General features: G+C 38.8%; 5 protein-coding genes, 1 non-coding gene and 1 pseudogene across 6 annotated transcripts; 3 read left to right on the forward strand and 4 right to left on the reverse strand.

Moving 5' to 3' along the window:
- Positions 1-7,438: 7,438 nt before the first annotated feature.
- LOC103843996 (GDSL esterase/lipase At2g30310) lies at positions 7,439-11,632 on the forward strand. The gene is made up of 3 exons (XM_009120759.2): positions 7,439-9,450; positions 10,061-10,322; positions 10,406-11,632. Exons 1-3 carry the CDS (start codon positions 8,824-8,826, stop codon positions 10,600-10,602), a joined length of 1,086 nt encoding a protein of 361 aa, XP_009119007.1. The 5' UTR covers positions 7,439-8,823; the 3' UTR covers positions 10,603-11,632.
- Positions 11,633-11,843: 211 nt separating this feature from the next.
- Positions 11,844-14,411, forward strand: LOC103843994 (GDSL esterase/lipase At2g30310). Its single transcript, XM_009120758.3, has 3 exons — positions 11,844-13,580; positions 13,830-14,091; positions 14,165-14,411. The coding sequence occupies exons 1-3, from the start codon at positions 12,954-12,956 to the stop codon at positions 14,350-14,352; spliced, it is 1,077 nt and encodes a 358-aa protein (XP_009119006.1). The 5' UTR covers positions 11,844-12,953; the 3' UTR covers positions 14,353-14,411.
- A 7-nt stretch (positions 14,412-14,418) lies between these two features.
- LOC103843993 (exocyst complex component EXO70B2) lies at positions 14,419-17,935 on the reverse strand. Its single transcript, XM_009120757.3, has 2 exons — positions 16,858-17,935; positions 14,419-15,864 (listed from the first exon to the last, which is right to left on the reverse strand). The coding sequence occupies exons 1-2, from the start codon at positions 17,347-17,349 to the stop codon at positions 14,563-14,565; spliced, it is 1,794 nt and encodes a 597-aa protein (XP_009119005.1). The 5' UTR covers positions 17,350-17,935; the 3' UTR covers positions 14,419-14,562.
- A 187-nt stretch (positions 17,936-18,122) lies between these two features.
- On the forward strand, positions 18,123-20,460 carry LOC103843992 (shewanella-like protein phosphatase 1). Its single transcript, XM_009120756.3, has 8 exons — positions 18,123-18,487; positions 18,579-18,679; positions 18,867-19,193; positions 19,284-19,419; positions 19,498-19,673; positions 19,759-19,847; positions 19,932-20,001; positions 20,092-20,460. Exons 1-8 carry the CDS (start codon positions 18,232-18,234, stop codon positions 20,176-20,178), a joined length of 1,242 nt encoding a protein of 413 aa, XP_009119004.1. The 5' UTR covers positions 18,123-18,231; the 3' UTR covers positions 20,179-20,460.
- Positions 20,461-20,622: 162 nt separating this feature from the next.
- Positions 20,623-20,705, reverse strand: LOC117129471 (annotated as a pseudogene).
- A 4-nt stretch (positions 20,706-20,709) lies between these two features.
- Positions 20,710-20,780, reverse strand: TRNAG-GCC. Its single transcript has one exon. It is a non-coding gene; the product is annotated as a tRNA-Gly (tRNA).
- A 333-nt stretch (positions 20,781-21,113) lies between these two features.
- LOC103843991 (mitoferrin) lies at positions 21,114-23,328 on the reverse strand. The gene is made up of 2 exons (XM_009120755.3): positions 22,208-23,328; positions 21,114-21,527 (listed from the first exon to the last, which is right to left on the reverse strand). The coding sequence occupies exons 1-2, from the start codon at positions 22,985-22,987 to the stop codon at positions 21,321-21,323; spliced, it is 987 nt and encodes a 328-aa protein (XP_009119003.1). The 5' UTR covers positions 22,988-23,328; the 3' UTR covers positions 21,114-21,320.
- Positions 23,329-23,527: the final 199 nt, after the last annotated feature.

Genomic DNA, 23,527 nt, shown 5'->3' on the forward strand with positions numbered 1-23,527 from the left:
TTTTCAGTAAAATTAAAGATAATATAAAAATATCAAAACATCATCTATTTCAAATCCATAGGTTCACCAACCAATAAGATTTAGTTATTTCAAATCCGATATCTTTTAAAAAAAGAAACAAAATATTGTCAAATTATATTACGTTTTTAAATTTTTTTTTAAAAGTATAAATAATAAAAATAAGGGAAATTGCACCCAGTAACTACAAAAAAAAAAACAAAATTCACTACCTAACTAAAAACACCCCCTCTCTCCTACTTTCTCTTCCTATCTCTCTCTACTCTCTCTCTCTAAAAATCTAATTTCCTTTTTTTTGGTTATTTAGCAAATAAGCCCTAAAAATAATAGTAGTTGCAAAAAAAAATTAATACGATAAACAAAACACTAAACTCTAAATCTAAATCCTAAACCTTTTGGTAAACCCTAAACCCTTTGATAAATTTTAAATTCTTGAATTTAAAAAAAAATATTTTTAAGAAAATTAACAAAACACTAAACCCTAAATCATAATCCTAAACCCTAAACCCTTGGGTAAACCCTAAACTTTTGGGTAAACCCTAAACCCTCGGATAAATCTGAAACTCTTGGATCAAATCTTAAACTTTAAGATTTATGATTTATTCAAGAGTTTAGGGTTTACCTAAAGGTTTAGGGTTTAATAATTGTTGGTAGCGTTAAAAATATTTTTGAAAAACAAATTCTTTTTTTTGTCATTAAAAAATCTTCTTTTTCTGATTAATATAATTTTTATTTTAAAAATATAATATAATTTGATAATATTTTGTTTTTTTTAAAAGATACTGAATCTAAAATTATATAATCCTATTGGTTGGTGAATGAACCCAAAAATAAATAATCTTTTAAAATATCATCTATTATGAAACGGAAGAAGTAACATGTTAGAAGATTAAACTAGTTTAGTTTGCTTGTCTCTAGGCGCGGCTCTATTATTTATGAAGCCAATAAAGAAAGAAGAAGAATCCAAAGATATGCAAATGTAATTATTTAGAGAGCAATTATATCACGAGAAGTATAGCTGGCATTTCTGGTCAAAAGTCTTCTTTCTATCTCTATATTTACAAACCATTATTGTGGTAAATGACTCGATTCTATTCTTTTTGCGTTTCGATCGAAACATATATCTTCAACCACTAGTATATGTACATCATTTGTTAGTTGGAAAGAATGAAACATTGCATGAATTAATGAATATATATGGTATGAGTAAACATCTTCGCAAACAGATTTTCTTATTTTTTATAGTAATAAGTAAGAGAAGAAAAACAATATATTAGTAATGGGTTTTACTCGTGTTTCAGAAAAAAAACTAATGAACTTTACTCATATCTAAAAGTTAACTTAAAATTACAAAACTGCCGGATTATATATATATATATATATATATATATAGTCCAAGAACATTTAATATTATTGATGTGGGATATCTAATAGACTCTTTCAAAATATGGATGAGACTCAAATTATTGGAAACATTTCAAACACGATATCTCAGAAATACCACAACAAAATAAGTCATTTGTACAAACTACAAAATATGAACTTGATGAACGAGACAATGAACAGTGAAACAAAATCAAACAAAAGGAAAAAGTGGAGTGGAATATTAGTAAAAGGTCCAACTCACATTCAAAAAGTATCTCAAGAAGGGATGATTTCGCATCACATATATATTGTCCAAAAACACTTGATATCACCCATTTGGAATATCTAATAAATATTAATTACCTACTCTCCCAAAGTCGAGGAAGATTTGATTTTAGCCACTCCTTTTTTTTCTTTGTTGTTGTAATCAATGGAAACTATTTTTATATGCTAATAGGGGACGAAGTGGTGTTTAAGGGGGACGTACCTGATCGTGTAAAGACAAACCATTGTACTATAGTTTGAAGTTTTAATATAGATCATTGGAGATATCTCTATAACACACGTTTGGTTAGATTTACCCTCGTGTGCAATATCTTTTTGTTTTTGTTTTGGACGTAAATGATTTCCGTAATCTTCATTGATCTCCCGCTGCACGTACTTCTATTCCAAATTCGTTTTCGTGTTAGACTTTGGAGGATCCATTTTTTAAAGAGATTCTATACATATCAAAATCAAAATATCAACATAAACAATCACATACAATAATTATTATTTTTTATCAAAATCAACAACAACCACATATATGCACAATGATAGTGTTATTATGGTATATGATTTTCTTGCATGATCTCGTTAGTTTCTTTTGTACCTATATTTTAACGTTTTAGAATATATTTGAATGCACTTTTGGTTGTAAGGCTTATTATTGACCATAATTACACATATCAATTCTCCATATCTACCTTTATCCACTATAAACATTTTGTAAAAATAAACATATAGATATAGTAATGGCTAACCCCTGGTTGTCCGTCGCTCTCGTTTCCCCGCTGAACCCTGCTGCGCCGGCCGGTAGTTTCCACCGCCCACCGCCCTTCCCTGACCCCCCTGACCCTCCCGATCCCTCCCAGTTCCCTCCTCTTGGCACCATTCCTCCTTCTCGAAAATCCCCTTTCAAACCCTCCCCTCCTTCTGTTTCTCAATCTCCCACCAAACCAACTGTTGTTCAAGCTGTTTCTTCAGCTGTGAACTCCCACCCAGCTTCTAATTCTGCTTCTGCTGCTTCTCTCTTATCTTCTTACTTTAATCCTCCTCTCAATCTCTCAAATTTCAATTCTAGGTCTGTGAACAGTAGCACCGCTACAGTGAAATTCACAGAACCCTATTATAATTCTGGAGTTTCTGCTCCTTCTCCCCACGGATTACTTGGCTCTGCGCCACCGCCCCTTCAGCCTCTTCCTCCCGCTCTCAATTCATCCAAACCATCCCCCAATTTATCCAACTCCCCGCCACCCCCACCTACTACCCAAACCTTACCCTCGACTGCCCCTGTGCTCCCTACTGGCTCCATTCAACCCAATAACACTTGGGTTAATAAGGTCAAGAACAATATTGATAGGTCGCTAGAAAGACTATCTCCTCGCTCGTATGGCCCTACTGGGAATCCTAGAGTTATCATTCCAGATGAAGTCTATCAGTTGGGAGCTGAACTTCATCGAGATTTTGTGGTTTGCAGATTCTTTGGTAGAATCCCTGCTTACTCCCTGATTCAAAATGTTCTCAACTACATGTGGGGCAAAGGTAAACACTTGGAGATTCACATGTCACCTGCGACCAACTCTGTTCTCGTTCGCATCCCCAATGACTATATCAAACAAAAAGTGCTCCTGAAGGGCTATTGGTATGTCGACACCACCATGTTCTATGTCTCCCAGTGGACTGCAAATGCTGACAGCTCTTCTCCCTCACTTCAATGCGTACAGCTGTGGGCTCATCTTATCGATGTTCCTCTTGACCTAATCCACAAAAAAGGTCTGAGTCACATTGCTGGCCAGATTGGAGAACCTAAGGAGACGGATGATTGGACTCTAAAAGTCTCAAGTACCAGCGTTGCTCATGTAAAAGTGGAAGTTGACGCTACTGTCCCATTACCGAAAATAGTTGAAGTTGGCCGTCAAGATGGCTCATTTGTCAACGTCACTGTGGAATACCCGTGGGTGCCACCGATCTGTGCAAACTGCAAAGAGATTGGACACATTTCGAAGAACTGCCCCCAGCTTCCTCTACCTCCGAAACCCGCACCCTCTGGCTCTAAACAGGGGCATTCTTCTCACACTTGTTACTCTTGTAAGGAACATGGTCATCTCATGAAAAATTGCCCGAAGAAATCTCAAGAATGGACCCTAGTCAAGGATAAATCAAGGTCCACTCCTAAAAAGACTAGCAATGACTTCTCAGATACTGCTTTGCAGCACCCTTCCACAGCTATCACCATCCTTCTTCCCCCTACTTCCACTGTTTCTGACCCCACCACAAGTCAACAACAACCCCCTACCTCCCCTGATCCTCCTATTGCCTCTCCCCAACCATCCTCGATGATCGTTGATAATCCTCCATTACCATCTCTTTTGGAAGAGAAGACCCTAAACATCTGCGATTCTGAAATGGATGATGCTCCGGGTCCCTTGCCCCCTGATCTTATCCTAGCGCTTCCTGCTCCCCATATCTCTCGCCCAATTATCCTTCCCTTCCTTCGTCCACCCTGAAACTTGTTACTCACGTCACCTCCACTTCCTTTAACCCTTTTATCCCTCAATCCACGCCCACATTGAGCCCGACCTCTCCAAACCACCGACCCAAACAATCTTCACCCCCATCCTTCTCAGTTGTCCCCACATCTAACCCTTTTCTGCCCCTCTCTTTTGAAGCCTCTTCCACCCCTTCTACCTCTGGACCCTCGTCTCCTCCCTCTGCCCAAGGGAAGGACGACCCCCATCTTTAATTATGTCTATAAAAACCTGTTTTTGGAATGTCCGTGGACTTAATGATCCGGACAAGCATCGCCTTTTTGCTAGTTGGCTGTCTTCTTATCAGCCTGTTGCTGGTGCTATTTTGGAGTCACATATCAAAGAACCGAATCTGAATCTCGTTATGCAGCGAGCCTGCAAAGGTTGGAGTTACTTCGCCAACCATGATACTGATGATGATGGGAGGATAATTGTAATCTGGAAATACCCTGCTACTGTCCAGATTCTTCACCAATCGCGGCAATCAATCACTTGCTCTGTCTCTGTCCCTGGGTCGACAACTTTTCATCTATCTGCTGTGTATGCGTCTAATCTTAGAGATGAACGTTTGCGCCTGTGGGAAGATCTAAAAGAAGTGCAAACCACTTTATTCTTGGAAACAAGAAACTGGATTGTTGGTGGTGACTTTAACCAGATCATTCATCATTCCGAGCACTCATCCCCGACTGTTGATCATCTTACCCCAGACATGATCGAGTTCCATGATACTATACTTGATCTGGAGCTGGCCGATCTCAGATATCAAGGTAGCTGTTATACTTGGACCAACAGCTCACCCTCCAACCCAACCACTAAAAAGCTTGATCGTGCCCTCGTTAACTGCCAATGGCTTCAGACATACCCAAACAGTGTTGCCTCATTCCTGCCCTTTGAGTTCGCTGATCACTCACCTTGCCTCATAGACCTCTCCTGCCCCCTCCCTTCCTCAGGAACCAAACCGTTCAAATTCTTCAACTTCCTCACCAACCACCCTACTTTTGTGGACACGGTTGAAACGGCTTGGATTCAGTGTGGAAACAGGGCAAAGGACCTCTGTGTGTTAGCATATAAACTCAAACACCTAAAAAGAGCGTTAAAAACACTAAACAAAGAGAGCTTTTCGGATATTTCTAAAAAAGTGAGTGTAACTAACAATTTGCTTAAAGATGTGCAGGCTAAACTACTGGAGGACCCATCTACTGAGAATTTTGAGGCTGAAAAAGAACTACATCATCACTGGAACTTCTTGCGGGGTATTGAGGAGTCGTTCTTCAAACAAAAATCAAGGATCAACTGGCTCCATCTCGGCGATCAAAACACATTATTCTTTATGAGAGTTGCTGCATCAAGACTGTCATACAACTCTATCAGGTCTCTCATGCTCTCCAATGGTGTTCTCATCACTGATCCGGAACTGATGTGCAAAATAGCAGTTGACCACTTCACGTCGATCCTTGCTCCTTCAGAACTCCCTCAGCTTCACTCTCCTTTCCACTGGTTCCTGGAGATCATTCCCTTCCGCTGCAGTCAGGAGCAAAGATCCGTCATTGGCTCCTTTCCTTCTGATCTGGAAATCACCACAACAATCCTCAAATTAAATCCCAACAAGGCGCCAGGGCCTGATGGCTTCACATCTGCGTTCTTCAAATCTGCATGGAGCATTGTTGGAGAGGAAACTATTGCAGCTGTCAGACAATTCTTCTTGTCTTGTTTCCTGCCTGCATCAACGAACGCCACAATACTCACCCTCGTCCCAAAGAAACCGGGAGCTTCATCAATCACTGACTACCGGCCCATTTCCTGTTGTAACACGACGTATAAGGCAATATCTAAGCTGTTGGTGAAACGCTTGAAGATCATTCTAGCAGAGGCTATCTTACCCAATCAAACAGCCTTCATCAGAGGAAGACTTCTAATCGAAAACACCCTCCTTGCTTCTGAAATTGTGCAAGGTTATCACAAGAATGGGGGACAGAAACGAATCACCATCAAAATTGGCATAGCAAAGGCCTTCGACACGATTAGATGGGAGTTCATATTCCAATGTCTTCGAGGTCTACACTTGCCTGAGATTTTCATTCATTGGATTCAAGCGTGTGTGTGCTCCACCTCCTTCTCTGTTGGCTTCAACGGTTCCCTTCACGGGTTCTTCAAGGGCAAACGCGGACTACGGCAGGGAGACCCTCTTTCCCCTTACTTATTTGTAATTGCCATGAACTGCTTATCCCTTTCTCTAAATCTGGCAGCTCAGAGAGGAGACTTTAAGTATCACTCCAAATGCGAACGGACGGGCCTTACACATCTATGCTTTGCTGATGACCTCCTCATTTTCTGTGATGGGTCTGCTGAATCTGTCAACTCTATCCTAGGCGTGCTGAGGGACTTTGAAGCACGATCAGGACTCGGGATCAGTATTGAGAAGACATCTATCTACTATGCAGGGCTGAAACCCCATGAGATGGATGCAATATCATTGGCGACGGGTCTTACTGCTGGCACGCTACCTGTCAGATACTTGGGTGTACCCTTATGTACAAAGAAGCTCTCGATTCTACACTGCGCTCCATTGATCCAATCGATTAAATCAAAATTTCAAGGTTGGACCTCAAGATCACTATCATTTGCAGGAAGGCTTCAATTGATCTCAACTGTCATCTCAGGAATAATAAATTTTTGGTCCTCCGCTTATATTCTACCCAAGGCTTGCTTAGCGGAGATTGATGCTCTTTGCTCAAAATTTCTATGGAAAGGGAAACTGGATGGAAGGGGGGGGGGTGCAAAAGTGGCGTGGGAAAAGGTCTCTGTTCCCAAACAAGAAGGAGGGTTGGGGTTGAAGAACTGGGTCTGCTGGAATGCTGCGTGTGCGATAAAGCTCATCTGGATACTCTTCTTTAAACAAGATTCTATCTGGGCTACTTGGTATCTCGCTGAGGTTCTTGATGGAAACATTAACAACTTTTGGGTCATCAACACCAAGCAAAAGAACTCTTGGCTCGCGAACTACTTACTGTTACAGCATGACACTGTCTTCGATTGGATCAAGATGGTAGTGGGAAATGGCGAGACTTGCTATTTCTGGTCAAGTAACTGGTCCCCTTTCGGATGCATAATGAAATACCTGCGAGGAGAGAGCTCCCGCAATACTGGAATCCCGACAGCGGCGACCTTGGCGGAACTTTGGGATCAGGGGACTTGGCAACTTCCACCTGCGAGATCAGAAGGTCAAGTTAACATACATACTCATCTCACTACACTAGCGCTCACTCATGAGGCTGATGCCTTTCAATGGATGCCACACGGAAAACACTCAACTGTCTACTCAACAAGGGAAATTTATAACCTGTTGCGCGTGCACCACCAGCGAGTCCCTTGGTACAAGGAAGTATGGTTCTCCAAACGAATTCCACGCCACAAGTTCCTATCTTGGCTCTTCGTTCTGGACAGATGCCCCACTAAAGATAGAATGGTGGAGTGGGGTATTGCTACTGACCCTATGTGCATCCTCTGTAACTCGGGCCTTGAATCTAGAGATCATTTGTACTTCTCTTGCTCCTACACTTGGGAGATTTGGTACTCAGTGGCTGGTAGATCGGGTTTCTCCTCTCCAAGAGTGTGGAATGAAATCCTTCGAGACCTACAGAAACTAAAAACTCCGACACACACCAGACTCCTTGCTCTCTTGGCTTGGCAAGCTTCGATTTATTGTATATGGGCGGAACGCAATGCGCGACTCCACCGAAGTAGATTCAGACCCCCTTCCGCCATCGTCAAGGAAATACACACTATCGTCAAGCTCAGAATTGCTGCTATTCGTATAGATGATCCTCACCTAGCGTCTGTCCTCTTCCAAGCTTGGGTCTCCTAATATCCAACTGCCGTCAAGACGGAATGCAACTATCTCATCTTCAAATCATCACCATTCTTCTCTCCCTCCTAATTATTCACTTGGGCAAGTGCAATAGTTAGTGAGGTAATATTTTGGGCTGCTGGCAGTTTCGGGTTCGGTTCTTTGTAAGGCATTTGCTACTAAGTTAGGCTTTGTAAAACTTTTCTTTCTCATGCAATTTAATAGAAAATATTTTAGCAAAAAAAAAAAAAAAAAAAACATTTTGTAGTGACCAGATTGCTCCAGTTTATAGGTACTTTCTCCGAGTGATCTGTAGATGCCTTTAAATTTTTGTAGATGCGTTTGGACAAAAACATATATATTGGAGTGGTCATAAGATTGACAAATACTTGGGTTTAATTCAAGTACACCTGGACAAGATTTACCAAAGTTCAAAGTTTAAGATATATTTGTCAGAACAAATTGGTTCTTATCTTTTTACTCAAAGAGTACAAAATTTTCCATTTTTAGTATAAAATATTCTAGGGTTTGTTTCTTTTCGTTGGGTTATCTTTTCAGTTTTGGTCAAGCTTTAAATCTCTTTAATTAGATTTTATTATTTATTTTTTGTCAGGAAAACCGTTGTTTGACCCTTTTGTTTTTTTTTCATTTTCAAGAAATAAACAAACTCATAACAAACAATCCAGTTCAATAGAAAATCACTTTCAAACACTTATATAAATCCATCTCATTGAAAAAAAAAGATTTATCAAATTTTAATCAGAAAGTTGAACAAAAAGTAAAAGCGTAACAATTACAACTACAATGGCTACGTCCAAAACCATAGCGGTCATTCTATTCCTAATAACGCTAGTTAAGTCTAGCAACGCGGCTGAGAACGCCACAACGCAACCGCTCGCCCCAGCCATCCTAATCTTCGGAGATTCAACCGTGGACACGGGCAACAACAACTACCACGCCAATGCCAACTTCAAGGCAAACCATATCCCTTACGGAGTCGACCTCCCAGGGAAAGTAGCGAGCGGGAGATTCTCAAACGGAAAGCTATACTGCGACATCGTGGCCTCCAAGCTTCACATCAAAGAGCTTGTTCCTCCTTTTCTACAACCTAACCTCTCAGACGCAGAAATCGCCACCGGGGTTAGCTTTGCATCCGCTGGCTCAGGCTTTGACGACCAAACTATGCTCTTGACCAAGGCCATCCCCGTCTCACATCAACCTACAATGTTCAAGAGTTACATTGAACGTCTCAAAGGTATTGTAGGAGAGAAGAAAGCGATGGAGATCATCAATGGTGCCATCGTGATGGTTAGTGCGGGTACTAACGATTTCATCTTGAACTATTATGATTTCCCCACAAGGCGTCTAGAGTATCCTCAAGTATCTGATTACCAGGATTTCGTGCTTAAGAGACTAGAAAAATTCGTCAAGGTAAACATCTAATATAATTTTTTTTCTTCCATAAATCTATACTCTCTACGTATAAATTTTATGAGCAGTGTTTTAAAATACCCTATAGGATAGTCAGGCTGCTGACAAAAAATTTAGAACAATTCTATCAAATAATCATTTTTAAACTTTTGTCACAAAATAGGTTTCAAAAAAGAATGACTAAAATAGCTTTTTTATTTTAAACTTAAAAAAAAAAAAATATTTGAAACCGTATCCCCAAAATCCCACCCTTTTAACTCTAAACCCTAAGTGTAAATTAGTTAACCCTAGGGTAAACATCATTTTTTTGTCATTTTCTTCATTATCATTTATGTGAACATTAACTAAAAATGCTATTTTAGGAAATTTCTCATTACATATATTTTTATATATACAGATGTATACAAGATATATATGGTTATATTTTAAAAATAAATAAATATAATACTATATCATCCATAATTGTATATCGATTTATTAAATAAAGTCTGTATGAATAATGAAAATGTTTTTACCTCCAATAATATACTGGTCAAGTATGTCTTGTATATTGCCGTCATTAATTACCTAGAGACTACTAATGTACCCTTTACGTTTTTGATATGTCTAGGAGCTTTACAATTTAGGGTGCCGAAAAATGTCGGTGGGTGGGTTGTCGCCTATAGGCTGTCTGCCGATCCAAATAACCTCAAAACTCACCAGAGGCATATCCAGAAGATGCATAAACAGTGAGAACAAAGATGCAGTCTTGTACAATGAAAAACTTCAAAAGCTATTGCCTGCTATTGAAGCTTCTCTTCCAGGAAGCAAGATCTTATACGCAAATGTCTACGATCCTATGATGGACATGATCAAGCACCCTGCCAAATACGGTATGTTTTACTTTGCTTCTTCCACAAGTCATCATCACCCTAGTTTATATATTGACGGCTTGGATATTTTTATTCACGTGTAGGGTTTAAGGAAACCAGGAAAGGGTGTTGCGGAACAGGATTTTTAGAGACGAGTGACATGTGCAATTCCGGTTCTAAGTTGTGTTCCAATCACTCGGAGTATATGTTCTTTGACTCTATTCACCCTTCCCTCGCCACCTACACTCACCTCGCTGGTTCTTCTGCCTACTCTACCATATCGAAGCTTCTTGATGCCTAAAGCTCTCAACTATTAAGAATTTTATCGGTTATACAGTTTTTGTATTAGTCACCATGAGATTGATTTTATTCTTTGATGTATATTGTCACTTTTTTTTTAATTCCATCAATATTCTCACCAAACAAAACAAAAAAGACATTATTTAACAGGATTCACAATGTTACAAATTTTAGATTAATAATCCTTTTCTTTTCCATTTTAAATTTAATCAACTTTAGCGTTCTTTAAACAACCCCTTAATCCCCAACTCCAAATCTTCAACAGTATAAGCAATAGGATTAATTTTACAATTTTCTTAAATAAAAATACTTGTTATAAAAATAAAAACGATTATACTCCCTCCGTTTCAGATTACTTGTTGTTGTATGGTTAATTTTTTGTTTCAAAATAAGTGTCGTTTTATAATTTCAATATAAAATTTATTTTTATATTTTTATCTATTTTTTAATTGGTTAGAATGTGGTTGGGTGAGTTAATAATGATGTTCTTATCTAGTAAATATACAAAATTAAATGCTTCCTTAATTTGTGTGCCGAAGTATAAAACGACAAATTATCTGAAATGGAAGAAGTAATCTTTTATCTAAAATAGATGAATACATTAAACACACGTTTACTTAGAGTTACTCTATTGTAGAAGAAAATATAGGAAAATACATTAAAAATTATTTTATATAGATATTTCCGTTAATAGCAATCTCAAATTAATGATTTAAACCATAATAGCACTCTCAAATTAATGTAAGAACCATTTTAAGTATGTTTATTTATAGTAGCATAACATCAATGTTACTTAAATTATTGTGTTGCTTATAAGACTTTCTTCTAACGACTGTTTTCAGATTGGAGATATCTCCAGCCTATAACACCCGTTTGGTTAGATTTATCCTCGTGTGCAATATCTTTTTGTTATTTTTTTATTTTTTTACTCGATGTTTTATTCCAATACACAAATATTAAAAAAAACAATTTTTATCAAAAGCATCAATAAATTACAATATAAAATTAGTTTATTTAATTATAAATAAAAAAAAATTAATTGGTTACACAGTTTTTGATAAAGTTAAAGTTACATAGATTTGTGCAAACTTCATCTATTATGAAATAACAAAACTTCTCTAAAACATCAAATTCAAATATATTGAAAATGATTTCCGTAATCTTAATTGATCTCCCGCTGCACGTACTTCTATTTTAGAACTTTGGAGGATCCATTTTTATAAGAGATTCTATATTTCTATTCATACCAAAATATCAACATAGACAACCACATACAATAAAAAAAATCGTGTCAAAAACAACAACAACCATATATGCATATGCACAATGATATAGGTATTATGGTATATATTTTCTTGCATGATCTCGTTGGTTTCTTTCTTTTTCTTTTGTTTTTTGCTAAAACTCGTTGGTTTCTTTGTACCTATATTTTAACGTTTTATAAGATATTTGCATTTAGATTGTAAGGCTTATTATTGACCATAATCACACATATCAGTTCTCCATATCTACCTTAATATCTACTATAAACATTTTGTAGTGACCAGGATGCTCCAATTAATTCGTAAGAGTATTTTTCTGAGTGAATGTGCCTTTAAATTTTTGTAGATGCGTTTGGACAAAAACATACTCCCTCCGTTCCTAAAAGATGTATGTTCTAGAAAAAAAATTTGTTTTAAAAAGATACATTTTTTAATTTTTCAATGTATGATTTTATGAAAAATTGTAAGTTTCAAAAAAATTAATGGTGTTTATTGAATTTCTATTAGCTTAAAGTTATGGAAAATTGTTATTCACAAAAAATAATGCATATTTAATGAGTTTTCTTAATATATGTGAAAAGTATAGAATATGCATCTTTAAAAAACAGAGGGAGTATATTGGAGTGATCATGGATCGAGTCAACGAATACTTGGGTTGATTCAAGTACATCTGGACAAAAAATTTACCAGAATAATTTTTACCAAAATAAAAGTTTCAACCTTTTTTGTTAGAACAAATTGGTTCTTATCTTTACTCGAGAGTACAAAATTTTCCATTCTTAGTATAAAATATAATTAGGGTTTGTTTATTTTCTTTGTGTTATCTTTTCGGTTTGGTCAAGCTTTAATTCCCTTTAATTAGATTTCACTATTTATTTTTGTCAGACAAACCGTTGTTTGACCCTTCTGTTTTTTCCCATTTTCAAGTAATTAACAAACTCACAACCAACAATTCAATCCAATAGAAAATCACTTTCAAACACATATAAAATCCACCTCAATGAGAAAAAGATTTATCAAATTATAATCAGAAAGTTGAACAACGAGTAAAAGCGCAATAATCACAACTACGATTGCTCAATTATTCACAATGGCTACGTCCAAAACCTTAGCGGTCATCCTATTCCTAACAACTCTAGTTGCGTCCAGCAACGCGGCTAAAAAAGCCACAACGCGACCACTCGCCCCGGCCATCCTAATCTTCGGAGACTCATCCTTTGACACGGGAAACAACAACTACCTCCCCGATGCCAACTTCAAGTCTAATCATATCCCTTACGGAGTCGACCTCCCAGGGAAAGCAGCGAGTGGTAGATTCTCAAATGGAAAGCTCTATTGCGACATCATAGCCTCCAAGCTTGACATCAAAGAGTTAGTACCTCCTTTTCTACAACCTAACCTCTCCGACACAGAAATCGTCACCGGGGTTAACTTTGCATCCGCTGGTTCTGGCTTTGACGACCAGACTATGCTCTTGACCAAGGCCATCCCCGTCGCATATCAACCTACCATGTTAAAAAGTTACATAACTCGTCTCAAAGGTATTGTAGGGGAGAAGAAAGCGATGGAGATCATCAATAGTGCGATCGTGATGGTTAGTGCGGGTACTAACGATTTCATCTTGAACTATTATGATTTCCCCTCAAGGCGTCAAGAGTATCCTAAAGTATCTGATTACCAGAATTTCGTGCTTAAGGGACTAGAAAAATTCGTCAAGGTAACCATCTGATTGCAATGGAAATATATTTATTTAAAAATAAAATATTATATCATGCATAAAATATTATATCATGCATAATTTTATATTTTATTTATTAAATAAAATCTGCATGAACAATGAAAATTGTTTGTACCTTCAATAATACACTTGTCAAGTATGATCATCACTTGTATATTGCCAATCATGAACTAGAGAATACTATTTAATGTACACTTTGTGTACGTGTGTGTGTGTTGGTATGTCTAGGAGCTCTACAATTTAGGGTGCCGAAAAATGTCGGTGGGTGGGTTGCCGCCTGTGGGCTGTTTGCCGATCCAAGTAACCTCAAAACCCGGCAGAGGCATATCCAGAAGATGCATAAAAAGTGAGAACAAAGATGCAGTCTTGTACAATAGAAAACTTCAAAAGCTATTGCCTGCTATTGAAGCTTCTCTTCCAGGAAGCAAGATCTTATACGCAAATGTCTACGATCCCATGATGGACATGATGAAGCACCCTGCTAGATACGGTATGTTTGCTTTGCTTCTTCCACAAGTCATCACCCTAGTTTATTGACGGCTTGGATATTTGTTCACGTGTAGGGTTTAAGGAAACCAAGATAGGGTGTTGCGGAACAGGGGGTTTAAGTGACATGTGCAATTCCGGTTCTAAGTTGTGTTCCAATCACTCTGAGTATATGTTCTTTGACTCCATTCACCCTTCCCTCGCCACCTACACTTACCTCGCTGGCTCTAGCTACGCTACCTTATCGAAGCTTCTTGATGCCTAAAGCTCTCAACTATTAAGTATTTCATTGGTTATACAGTTTATGTGTTTGTCACAATAAGATTGATTCTATTCTTTGATGTATATTGTCACTTTTTAATTCCATCAACATTCACCAAACAAAAAAAAAAAACATTATTTAACAGGATTCAAAATGATACAGATTTTTCGATTAATAATCATTTTTTCTTTTCATATAAAATTTTAATCAACTTTAGCGTTCTTTGAACAACCCCTTAATCCTCAACTCCAAATCTTCAACGGTATACGGAATAAAGGGCTCTCCACGCCTCCCATTAATCTCCGGCGACGCCTTCAATCTTCCGACGAAGCTTGAGTACGCCGGAGACACAATGCCAGCAACTGAGCTTCTCAACTCCTCTCTCAACTGCTCATCACTAACAACCCATTGAGATTGCATCAAACACACTTCATCGAACCGGGCTTTGAACAGTTTAAGATTCTCTATCAACTTAGGATAGGGACTCTCGGTCCTAAGCAATCCCACGACTTGGTTCCACGAGCTCCTTAGGAAATTAGAATGGTATTGCCTCAGCTTCGCTGCATGCTTGACAATCCAGTCTTCTCCTAGGACCGAACCAAGCTCGTTATCCGTGGCCTTGTCAAGAATATACTTACCGTTGTTCATCATGAACAAGAAACACAAAGGCGGGTCACGGTACGTTCTTTTCTTGCCTTCCAAGTTACTCTCCAACAACTCCAAAACCCATATAAGTTGCACAGACAAAGGTCTTGTCTCCGATCCGGCATCGTTCCCGGTATGGTCAAGGATCTGCTCCAACGATTGTCGCGATTTACACGCCGCACGCAGATAATTCATTACGTACCGTGTGATCGGGTGAATCCCACCGCCGGGAAACGCGGTTTTGGGAGGGTCGCGACGGATTAAATTCTCAAGCTCCATAAATATCCCTCTAACCGCTTCACCTAAACGTTTCTGAATCGCAACCGCCTCGTGCTTCAGCGGCGAACAATATTTATTAGAGAATAACGTTTCCATTTTTGGAATCAGGTCTTCAACCGCTTCGTATAAATCCATAACCTTAAACAAACGTTCAGGCAAACGGCTCCCTAGAGCGATTGCGTCTGCGAAGTTCAAAAGCTGTGTGGTCGTCCCGCGACAAACTTCCATGAAGGATAGATCGGTTACGGACGAGACAGGGAGATCGGAGAAAACGCGGTCGCAGAGAAGACGCTCGCTAGGGAAGAAAACGCGGAACACCATTGTAACGGCTTTGATCCAACGGTCGATTTCGTCTTCAAGGTCTTGCCATGGAGAGTCTTGGACTTCTTCCATGCTTAGCCCTCTCAGATGTAACCTCGATAGACTCTCCTCTAGAAACTCTCTCCGTCGACTGCTGTACACTCGTGAACACTCTTTCCCGAATCCACCAGCGACCATCCGCACAGCGATCGCGTTGAGATCGCCTATGACGCTAGATTGTAGCGGCTCGATCACGATTTTGTAGTCAGTTACCGGACGGGCAATGATAACCTATTCAAAAACCAAACCGAATCAAGTTGAACTAACAAAATTTAAACCAAACTAAAAAAAATCTCCTTACAAAAAAAAAGAAAAACAAAATGAAATCCACTTTAATATTACTGAATAATTTAATAGACACAAAATTTGTTAGATGGTTATATTTAAAATATATATTGAACATAGACATGATAATTAATTATATTTCGAACCCATTTTAATATTACTGAATAATTGAATAGACAAAATTTGTTAGATGTTTAAATTTTTTAAATCCTATTTAAATGGTGTAAATTTTTACTACCGGTCTTAAACGATACAAACCCAAATCAACTTGGACCGACAATTTAAACCAAACTCATATGAAACTTTAAATCTAAACCGGATTGTCAACCAAAGGAGAAGTTAATGTGGATTTTGTATTCAGTAATTAAATATAGTTGTATACTTCTTCCATTTCAAAATGTAGTATTCCATCTGTTCCCAAAAGAAGGATTTTCTAGATTATTCACGCATATTAAGAAAACAATTAATTTTTTACAATTGAATTTATTATATATTTTACCATACATTTTTCAATAAATATCAACCAATTCAAATATTTTCAATCAATGTTTCTTAAAAGTATACAATTTTTCAACATTAACTACTAAAAATATCTTAAAATTTTAGAAAATCTATAATTTTGGAACAAAAAAAACAAATCTAAAAAATCATACTTTCAGGAACAGAGAGAGTATTTAGTAATTAAATATATTTGTATACTTTTCAGACATTTTAATAAAACACAAACTAAATTTACATAATTTTGTGATTATTTTTTTCTACAATTTTTGGCCAATAAAAATCTAAAAAATGCAAATAAGTTTTTTAAAATTTGCAATTAATTAATAACAATTAATTAATAAAACATATATTGAAAATGCAAAAAAATACATCTATTTGAAACAAATTTTTTGTCAAGAATACGAAACTTTACGAAAGAGGGAGTATTCATTTAAGTACCTGGTCGTAGCCTATGTCGTTGTCTTCTTCACCGGAGAACTCGTCGTCCGAGTCAAACGTGTCGGAGGCTCGGTCCATTACATATGCAAACTCCTCCTGAAGCCTAAACATCACCTGTTGAATCAGCTCATCGGCACGGGAGATACAGACGGCGACTGATTTATCTCCGGCCATGGATCTCAAGTCTCCAGCCATCGCAAGTAGGTCATCAACAGCGTCAAGGAAGCTCCGCGAGTCAACGGGATCAGACCAGATCGGTCGATCCTCCACGATGTAGCTGGAGATCTGTCGCTCTAAGGAGTTAAGTGATCGGTTGAGGTTAGCGTCGCCGCGGGATGCTGTGGAGGCTCGAGTGTTGCTGCTTGTGTTTCCCGTGGCGCCATAGCCGGAGAGAATCTGTAAGATATCACCGGCGGCGCTAGGGTCCTTGCCGAGAGCTCTGGCGATGTCTCTGGCGGCTGCGTAAAGATTCTCGTCGCCGGCTTCAGCCATATGAGTTTGATTGGAGAAGATAATAATAATAAAGGTTCGTGGAAACTAGGGGGATCGGTGGATTATGTGAATAAAGACGAAACTCTTTAAGATTATGAAATGGAAAAGTCTTCGGGCAGCAGAAGAATGAGATTAGACGCGGGAAGCATGTCTGACTTGTGTGCTTCTGTTTGTATTTTGATTGATTCTGTAATTTTTTATTTCGACGACCAAGACTTTGTCTTTGTTTCAATATTTTTTGGGTTCGGTCTGGTATGATGTTTAAATCAGAACGTGAATGCACTTTACCAACCGCATTATGCGTTTTGCGTTTGTCAGTGACCCTAAATTAATCGTTTCATGCATCGTGGGAATTGGTCATGGGCCAATGACTTCGTCGTGTTGAATTTTCGGTGTTGGGTCCACTTTATAATTAGCCAGTGACTTTTGTTTCCTTGCATTTGACGTGGAAATTAGTTATAGGCCAATGAACATGTGCTAATTTCGAGATCCATAATCTTTGGTCCGACGATACTGTCGAGTTTAGCAATTTGGTTGACAGGCCCAATGTTCTTCTTAATACTGTATTATATGCATAGCCTAGTCTAAGAAAATTGGGGGCCCATCTAACATCATATAATTTTATTTTCATAATATTAAAATATAAGAAAAAAATATACAAAATGAAAAATCTAATTTAAAAAATATTGTATAACAGTACACTTTTCCACATATCAGTTACAAAAAAAAAAGGAAAAAAGAAAAAGAAGAGGAACATATCTTACTTTTGCTTTTTCGCTTTGTGGCTCTCATTTTACTTTATTAAAAACAAAAACCAAAAACAATATTTGTGAGAAAAAATCTGAGCCAGTAGATATATAACAAAAGGATTACTCAGCAAGCATGCATTTGAACCCCAAGTCACAACTTTCATCAAGCCTCCGGAGGATCATTGCGCCTCCTCCTCCACAACCAATGACTTCCTTTTACCTCAACTCCTTACTTCCTCTTCCTCCTTCTCATCCCCAGAAACTCCTCGAACCTTCCTCCTCCTCTCCCTTGAGCATTTCCAATTCTAGCGAAGTTGCTCTGAAACCGATCGTCATCAACGGAGACCCACCCACTTTCGTCTCCGCTCCTTCTCGCCGTATCATCGCAGGTTCGTCACTAAAAATCAAATCTTTTTGGTAATACGACAACAAAGCTGAGATTTTTTGTACGTTTTGGGCTTTGTTATGGTACACGCATAGTTGGAGACCTTCACGGCGATCTGAGCAAAGCCAGAGATGCCCTTCAGATTGCCGGTGTCTTAAGCTCCGACGGAAAAGACCAATGGGTCGGCGAAGACACTGTATGTCCTTTTTTCCAACACTTAAGTGGAACATAGTTTCAGTTTCTGCTGCATATTAGTTCAACGGTTGATGCTGTCTGATACTACTATGCTTGTGTCAAAAGCTACCTGTTGTAATGTTTCTGTTCCTAAATTGATGTTTTAAGATCTCCTAGTGGTTTATAATAAGATATTTTTGAGATTACAGGTAGTAGTCCAGGTAGGAGATATACTGGACCGTGGCGAGGATGAGATTGCAATACTCTCCTTACTGAGGTTGCTTGACGAACAGGCCAAAGCCAACGGTGGTGCTGTTTTCCAGGTTAATGGGAACCATGAGACGATGAACGTTGAAGGGGACTTCAGATACGTAGACACGAGAGCTTTTGATGAATGCATAGACTTTCTTGACTACTTGGAGGACTATGCACAAGACTGGGACAAAGCTTTCAAGAATTGGATTTTCGAGTCAAGGCAATGGAAACAAGATAGAAGAAATTCTCAAACCTATTGGGATCAATGGAATATAGTGAAGGTACTTAAAATATTCGCTTGTGGCTTCTCTTGAGTCGATCTAAAGTTTCTGTATTTAAGTCGTTGGAATAAAAAAAACTATGTAGGACAGAGGCAAAAGGGAGTGATTGCAAGGTCGGTTCTTTTCAGACCAGGTGGTCGATTAGCATGTGAGTTGTCTCGTCATGGAGTTGTCTTGCGTGTTAATAACTGGGTGTTCTGCCACGGTGGTCTCCTTCCTCACCACGGTATAAACATAGCGTCCAGAGATGTTTTTCTTTTTGGATTTGAAACTCTTTTACTTATGATGTGTACTTGTTTTACAGTTGCGTATGGGGTAGAGAGGATAAACAGAGAAGTGTCTACTTGGATGAAGAGCTCTAGTGATGAGGAAGACAGTCCTGAGATGCCGTTCATTGCAACTCGGGGGTATGATAGTGTGGTGTGGAGCAGACTTTACTCGAGAGAGACTTCTGATCTGAATGAATATCAAATTGAACAGGCAAGTTGAATCCTCAAAAACTGTTAAATCATCATCAGCTTGGATTGAATGTGTGTTCCTGAGTAGTGAGTACTTATATAATCAGGTAGGTAAAATTCTCCGGGACTCTCTTGAAGCTGTTGGTGCCAAGGCGATGGTGGTGGGGCATACTCCTCAGTTATCAGGCGTAAACTGGTACATTTATCTAAACCCATTCCCAACATACCACAAGTCTATAAAAAGTTATAAACTATAATGAAATTTGGGTTGTCTTGTTAGTGAATATGGTTGTGGCATATGGAGAGTTGATGTGGGAATGTCCAGTGGTGTTCTTGACTCTAGACCAGAGGTATTTGTAACAATCTTGGTTCTTGATTAGTTGCTTTCTTATCTTTGTATAATCTCTTCTTAGACACTGGCTCTGGTGTTGTTTCTTCAGGTTCTGGAGATAAGAGGGGACAAAGCTAGAGTTATAAGGAGTAACCAGGACACACTTCACGAACTTCAAGTTGCAGATTACATATAAAAAGCTCGTAGTGACAAGAACCAGACTCTCATGTCCAAGGTTATAAGCTTGAACTTTGAACTCTTTAGGCATGAACAAATAAAAAGCAGCAGAAGTTTCAGACAAGACCCAGATGAGAGACAGATACAGCTGAGGTGACGCTAAACTTTCAATTCTATGTGTGTATTGTGTATATTTTGTGAATCATAAGAAACATACTATATTCATCAAGTACTACAATGTATAGCAAAACACTTTAGTTAGTGATACTTTTATTACAATGAGGAGTATTCTATTCTCTTATCAATCAAATGTGGATTTTGTGATGATAAGTAAAAAGACAGGACTCTTGCATAAGCCACAGAGCAGCTTGGAAGTTAAAGATTAGTAGAAATCAATTGGTTTACTCTTTTGATTGAATCAGCTCTGCTACCCAGAATTAAATCTTTTCAACCAAAAAAAGAAGAGCTCAGGTGCGGCGATATCAGCTGAATATCAGATGAGTGCAAAGGACCCAACCTTTGTTTAAGCCAATTTCATCACAGCTCAGGATGCACCAGCCGGGAATCGAACCCGGGTCTGTACCGTGGCAGGGTACTATTCTACCACTAGACCACTGGTGCTATTGTTAATAACATAAATATATTATTTGATATTTGTAGATAACATAACAAAAGACCATTTTACACTAGCTAGGCACATGTCCCACATCTAGCTCTGGTGGATGAGGAGGATGGTTCACCACACACTTGGAAGTAACGTGGTTTCTGTACAACTGAAGCAAAGTCAGCCATTCAAGTTGAGTGATATGGATTTTGTGTTTCCATATCCATTCAATCCAAAGTAAATTTAGTGGTGAAATGAGTCATATAAACAAATTTTAAGACTCTTGTAAATGAATCAAGCAGCTGTCTCATCTCTTTGATCTTTTCAGTTACTAAGAACATGCAAGCATGTATGTCTCATTCAGTTATTATTATTATTGAAAATTTTGAAAAAAAAACATAGTTTTGTACACATCAAAATTCTCAACATCATCAACAACACAAGCCTGGAAAAAAAAGAATCTAAAATGACTTTAAAGAAACCCTGACAACACAATTTTACAAAGAAAAACAAACAGAATCGTCAAGAGCGTGAATAACCTAACTCTTAGTCTTTTTTCAGGCAGTGTTTGGATCACCATTGAAATCCTGAAAGAAAGACTTGACACCTTCATAAGTGGACCAACAGATTGCTGCTGCAGGAGCATGAAAGAGCATTCTCGGAAGCCATCCCCTTAGTAGTCCTCTATATCCGTCTTTTTTCACAATCGTTTTAAGTACATCGCTTATCGAGCTACTAGTGAAGCGGTCGCATCCACACACACCCTGCACATCACCACAGATGATTGAGATCATTCCATACATTTTATTTTAGAGAGAAGAATCATGGACATTAGCTGATTGTGATGTTGCTGTTTTCAACGATGTGCTAAGTCAAATAAAAGTTCTCTAAGAGACACCTAAGCTTGAGCCACTACTGTTCCATTTACGAAAACACAAAGAATCAAAACATACATGAAACGAATATGCACCTTACGCTTCAACAAGAAAACATAACCATCTCTTAAAAATATTCTACACTTATTATCATACTCCTTCTGGATCTTCCCCATAAGATCACATGGTCAAACGAAACAAACATATATTTTCCATTCCATAAATGCTTTGCTACATCAATATAAGCTTGCATAGTAAGACCTGAGTAAATGATAAATCAATTGGGAAATGTCATTGCCTGAAACCATAAAACACACTCTACCCTATACATACACAAACCAGAAACGTACTGGTTGAAACATCTACCCATTGAAACCAAAGAACTGCCTCTTAAGATTCTTTCCACGCCAAGTTTTATATGATTATCAAAACCAGAGACACATGATTACCATCTCCCAGCAACTTACACATTCATAAAGCACAACACTTTGCATCTAATCACGTTGCCTTTCTATCCAAAGTTTTAGTCTTTCAACAATTAGAGACAAAGAGAGAAGGAATCATTCTACCTGACATTGCAGCTGCGTCTTGACAACATCAAGCGGCGTAGTCACAGCAGCCGCTAATCCACCAGCAGCTGCTCCAGCCGTAGCGTGAACCAACCAACCTTCCTCATCGCCAACTCTCTCAGGCGAAACCTCCACCAAGGCCTTCTTAGCCGCCTCGTAAGTAGCGAAATGAACAGCAGTAAAAGGCGCGTTCATCAGAACAGTCGTCCTATAAGAAGCGTAGAACGCACCAAACCCTTCCTCTCTCATAACCCTCCTCACGCAGTCCCACACCCCTCTGTAAGTCCCTTCCCCCATCTGCAGCCTCTGCTTCACCATATCCATCGGAGTAAACACCGCGTCGCTCGACACCGTCGCGAACACCCCGGAGACGGCGTGCGCGGCGGCGGAGTTGCTGCTGCTGGAGTCTCCTGATAGAAACTTCTTGGAGACCTCGTAGAAGGAGAAGTAGACGGCGTGGGCCGGGCCTGCGCCGAGGCCCATGGCCCAGATCCCGCGGTAGAGCGCGGAGGGTCCTTCCTTCTGGATGATCGAGCGGAAAGCTTGCCGGATCCCGACGGGCTTTAAAGGGCAGGGGCGGAGGGCTTGCATGTGGGTCTTGATGGTGTCGACGGGGAACATCGCCATGTGCTCCACGGAGCCGGCGATTGAGCCGGCGATCATGAATTGCCAGAACCGGAGACCGTCGTGAGCAGTTTCCGGTTTGAATTCGGGTGTCTGGGAGACAGGTCGGAGGTCCGGGTCCTGGAATTTGGATGCGGCTGTAGCCTCCGTAGCCATTTTAGGGTTTAGATCGGGAGTGGCGGCGGGGATGAAAGTTAGGGTTTTCCGAAAATGCTGGAGCGATGATTCCAAAGAGGGATGTGAATAACCGATAAGGAGAGACGGCGGTTACACGGATGTAAATGGGAGGATTAGTGGTCGTTGACTACATCATCTCCATCTTACTTTTCCGTTTTTTTGTCTGAATCCTTCATGTCAAAATGTTTGAATGTTCCGGTGGAGAATTCGGACTAGGATTCTGTTGTGACGTTGTTGGCTTTCAGGCAATTACCATTCAGACCAAATATGTTTTTGTTTGACCCTTTGAGGTTAATCTGGTCTCTGTTGGGCTTTTTTTTGTTTGAAAATGTTTGCGGATCCCAAGCCTGACAGAAAGAACCGGACTTTGGCTACGATCAGTAACCATCTTAATCGCAAAAGTAATAGTTAAATTGTGTAAAAAATTAATTAAGTAGCAAAAAAATTCAAAATTTGCGTAATGATGAAATATATATTAAATTAATTAAATCATTTTATATAATATTTAATCAAACAATA

The sequence above is a fragment of the Brassica rapa genome, chromosome A10 (assembly GCF_000309985.2).
Source record: "Brassica rapa cultivar Chiifu-401-42 chromosome A10, CAAS_Brap_v3.01, whole genome shotgun sequence".
NCBI lineage: Eukaryota > Viridiplantae > Streptophyta > Magnoliopsida > Brassicales > Brassicaceae > Brassica > Brassica rapa.

Bases quoted from the DNA above. Each gene is read 5' to 3' on its own strand.
- LOC103843996 (XM_009120759.2), top strand. From the start codon at position 8,824: ATGGCTACGTCCAAAACCATAGCGGTCATTCTATTCCTAATAACGCTA. The intron at 9,451-10,060 runs GTAAACATCTAA...TGATATGTCTAG, and splicing joins GACTAGAAAAATTCGTCAAG to GAGCTTTACAATTTAGGGTG. The intron at 10,323-10,405 runs GTATGTTTTACT...ATTCACGTGTAG, and splicing joins CAAGCACCCTGCCAAATACG to GGTTTAAGGAAACCAGGAAA.
- LOC103843994 (XM_009120758.3), top strand. From the start codon at position 12,954: ATGGCTACGTCCAAAACCTTAGCGGTCATCCTATTCCTAACAACTCTA. The intron at 13,581-13,829 runs GTAACCATCTGA...TGGTATGTCTAG, and splicing joins GACTAGAAAAATTCGTCAAG to GAGCTCTACAATTTAGGGTG. The intron at 14,092-14,164 runs GTATGTTTGCTT...GTTCACGTGTAG, and splicing joins GAAGCACCCTGCTAGATACG to GGTTTAAGGAAACCAAGATA.
- LOC103843993 (XM_009120757.3), bottom strand. From the start codon at position 17,349: ATGGCTGAAGCCGGCGACGAGAATCTTTACGCAGCCGCCAGAGACATC. The intron at 15,865-16,857 runs GTACTTAAATGA...GTTTTTGAATAG, and splicing joins ACGACATAGGCTACGACCAG to GTTATCATTGCCCGTCCGGT.
- LOC103843992 (XM_009120756.3), top strand. From the start codon at position 18,232: ATGCATTTGAACCCCAAGTCACAACTTTCATCAAGCCTCCGGAGGATC. The intron at 19,674-19,758 runs GCAAGTTGAATC...TTATATAATCAG, and splicing joins ATGAATATCAAATTGAACAG to GTAGGTAAAATTCTCCGGGA. The intron at 20,002-20,091 runs GTATTTGTAACA...TTGTTTCTTCAG, and splicing joins TTCTTGACTCTAGACCAGAG to GTTCTGGAGATAAGAGGGGA.
- LOC103843991 (XM_009120755.3), bottom strand. From the start codon at position 22,987: ATGGCTACGGAGGCTACAGCCGCATCCAAATTCCAGGACCCGGACCTC. The intron at 21,528-22,207 runs GTAGAATGATTC...GGTGATGTGCAG, and splicing joins AGACGCAGCTGCAATGTCAG to GGTGTGTGTGGATGCGACCG.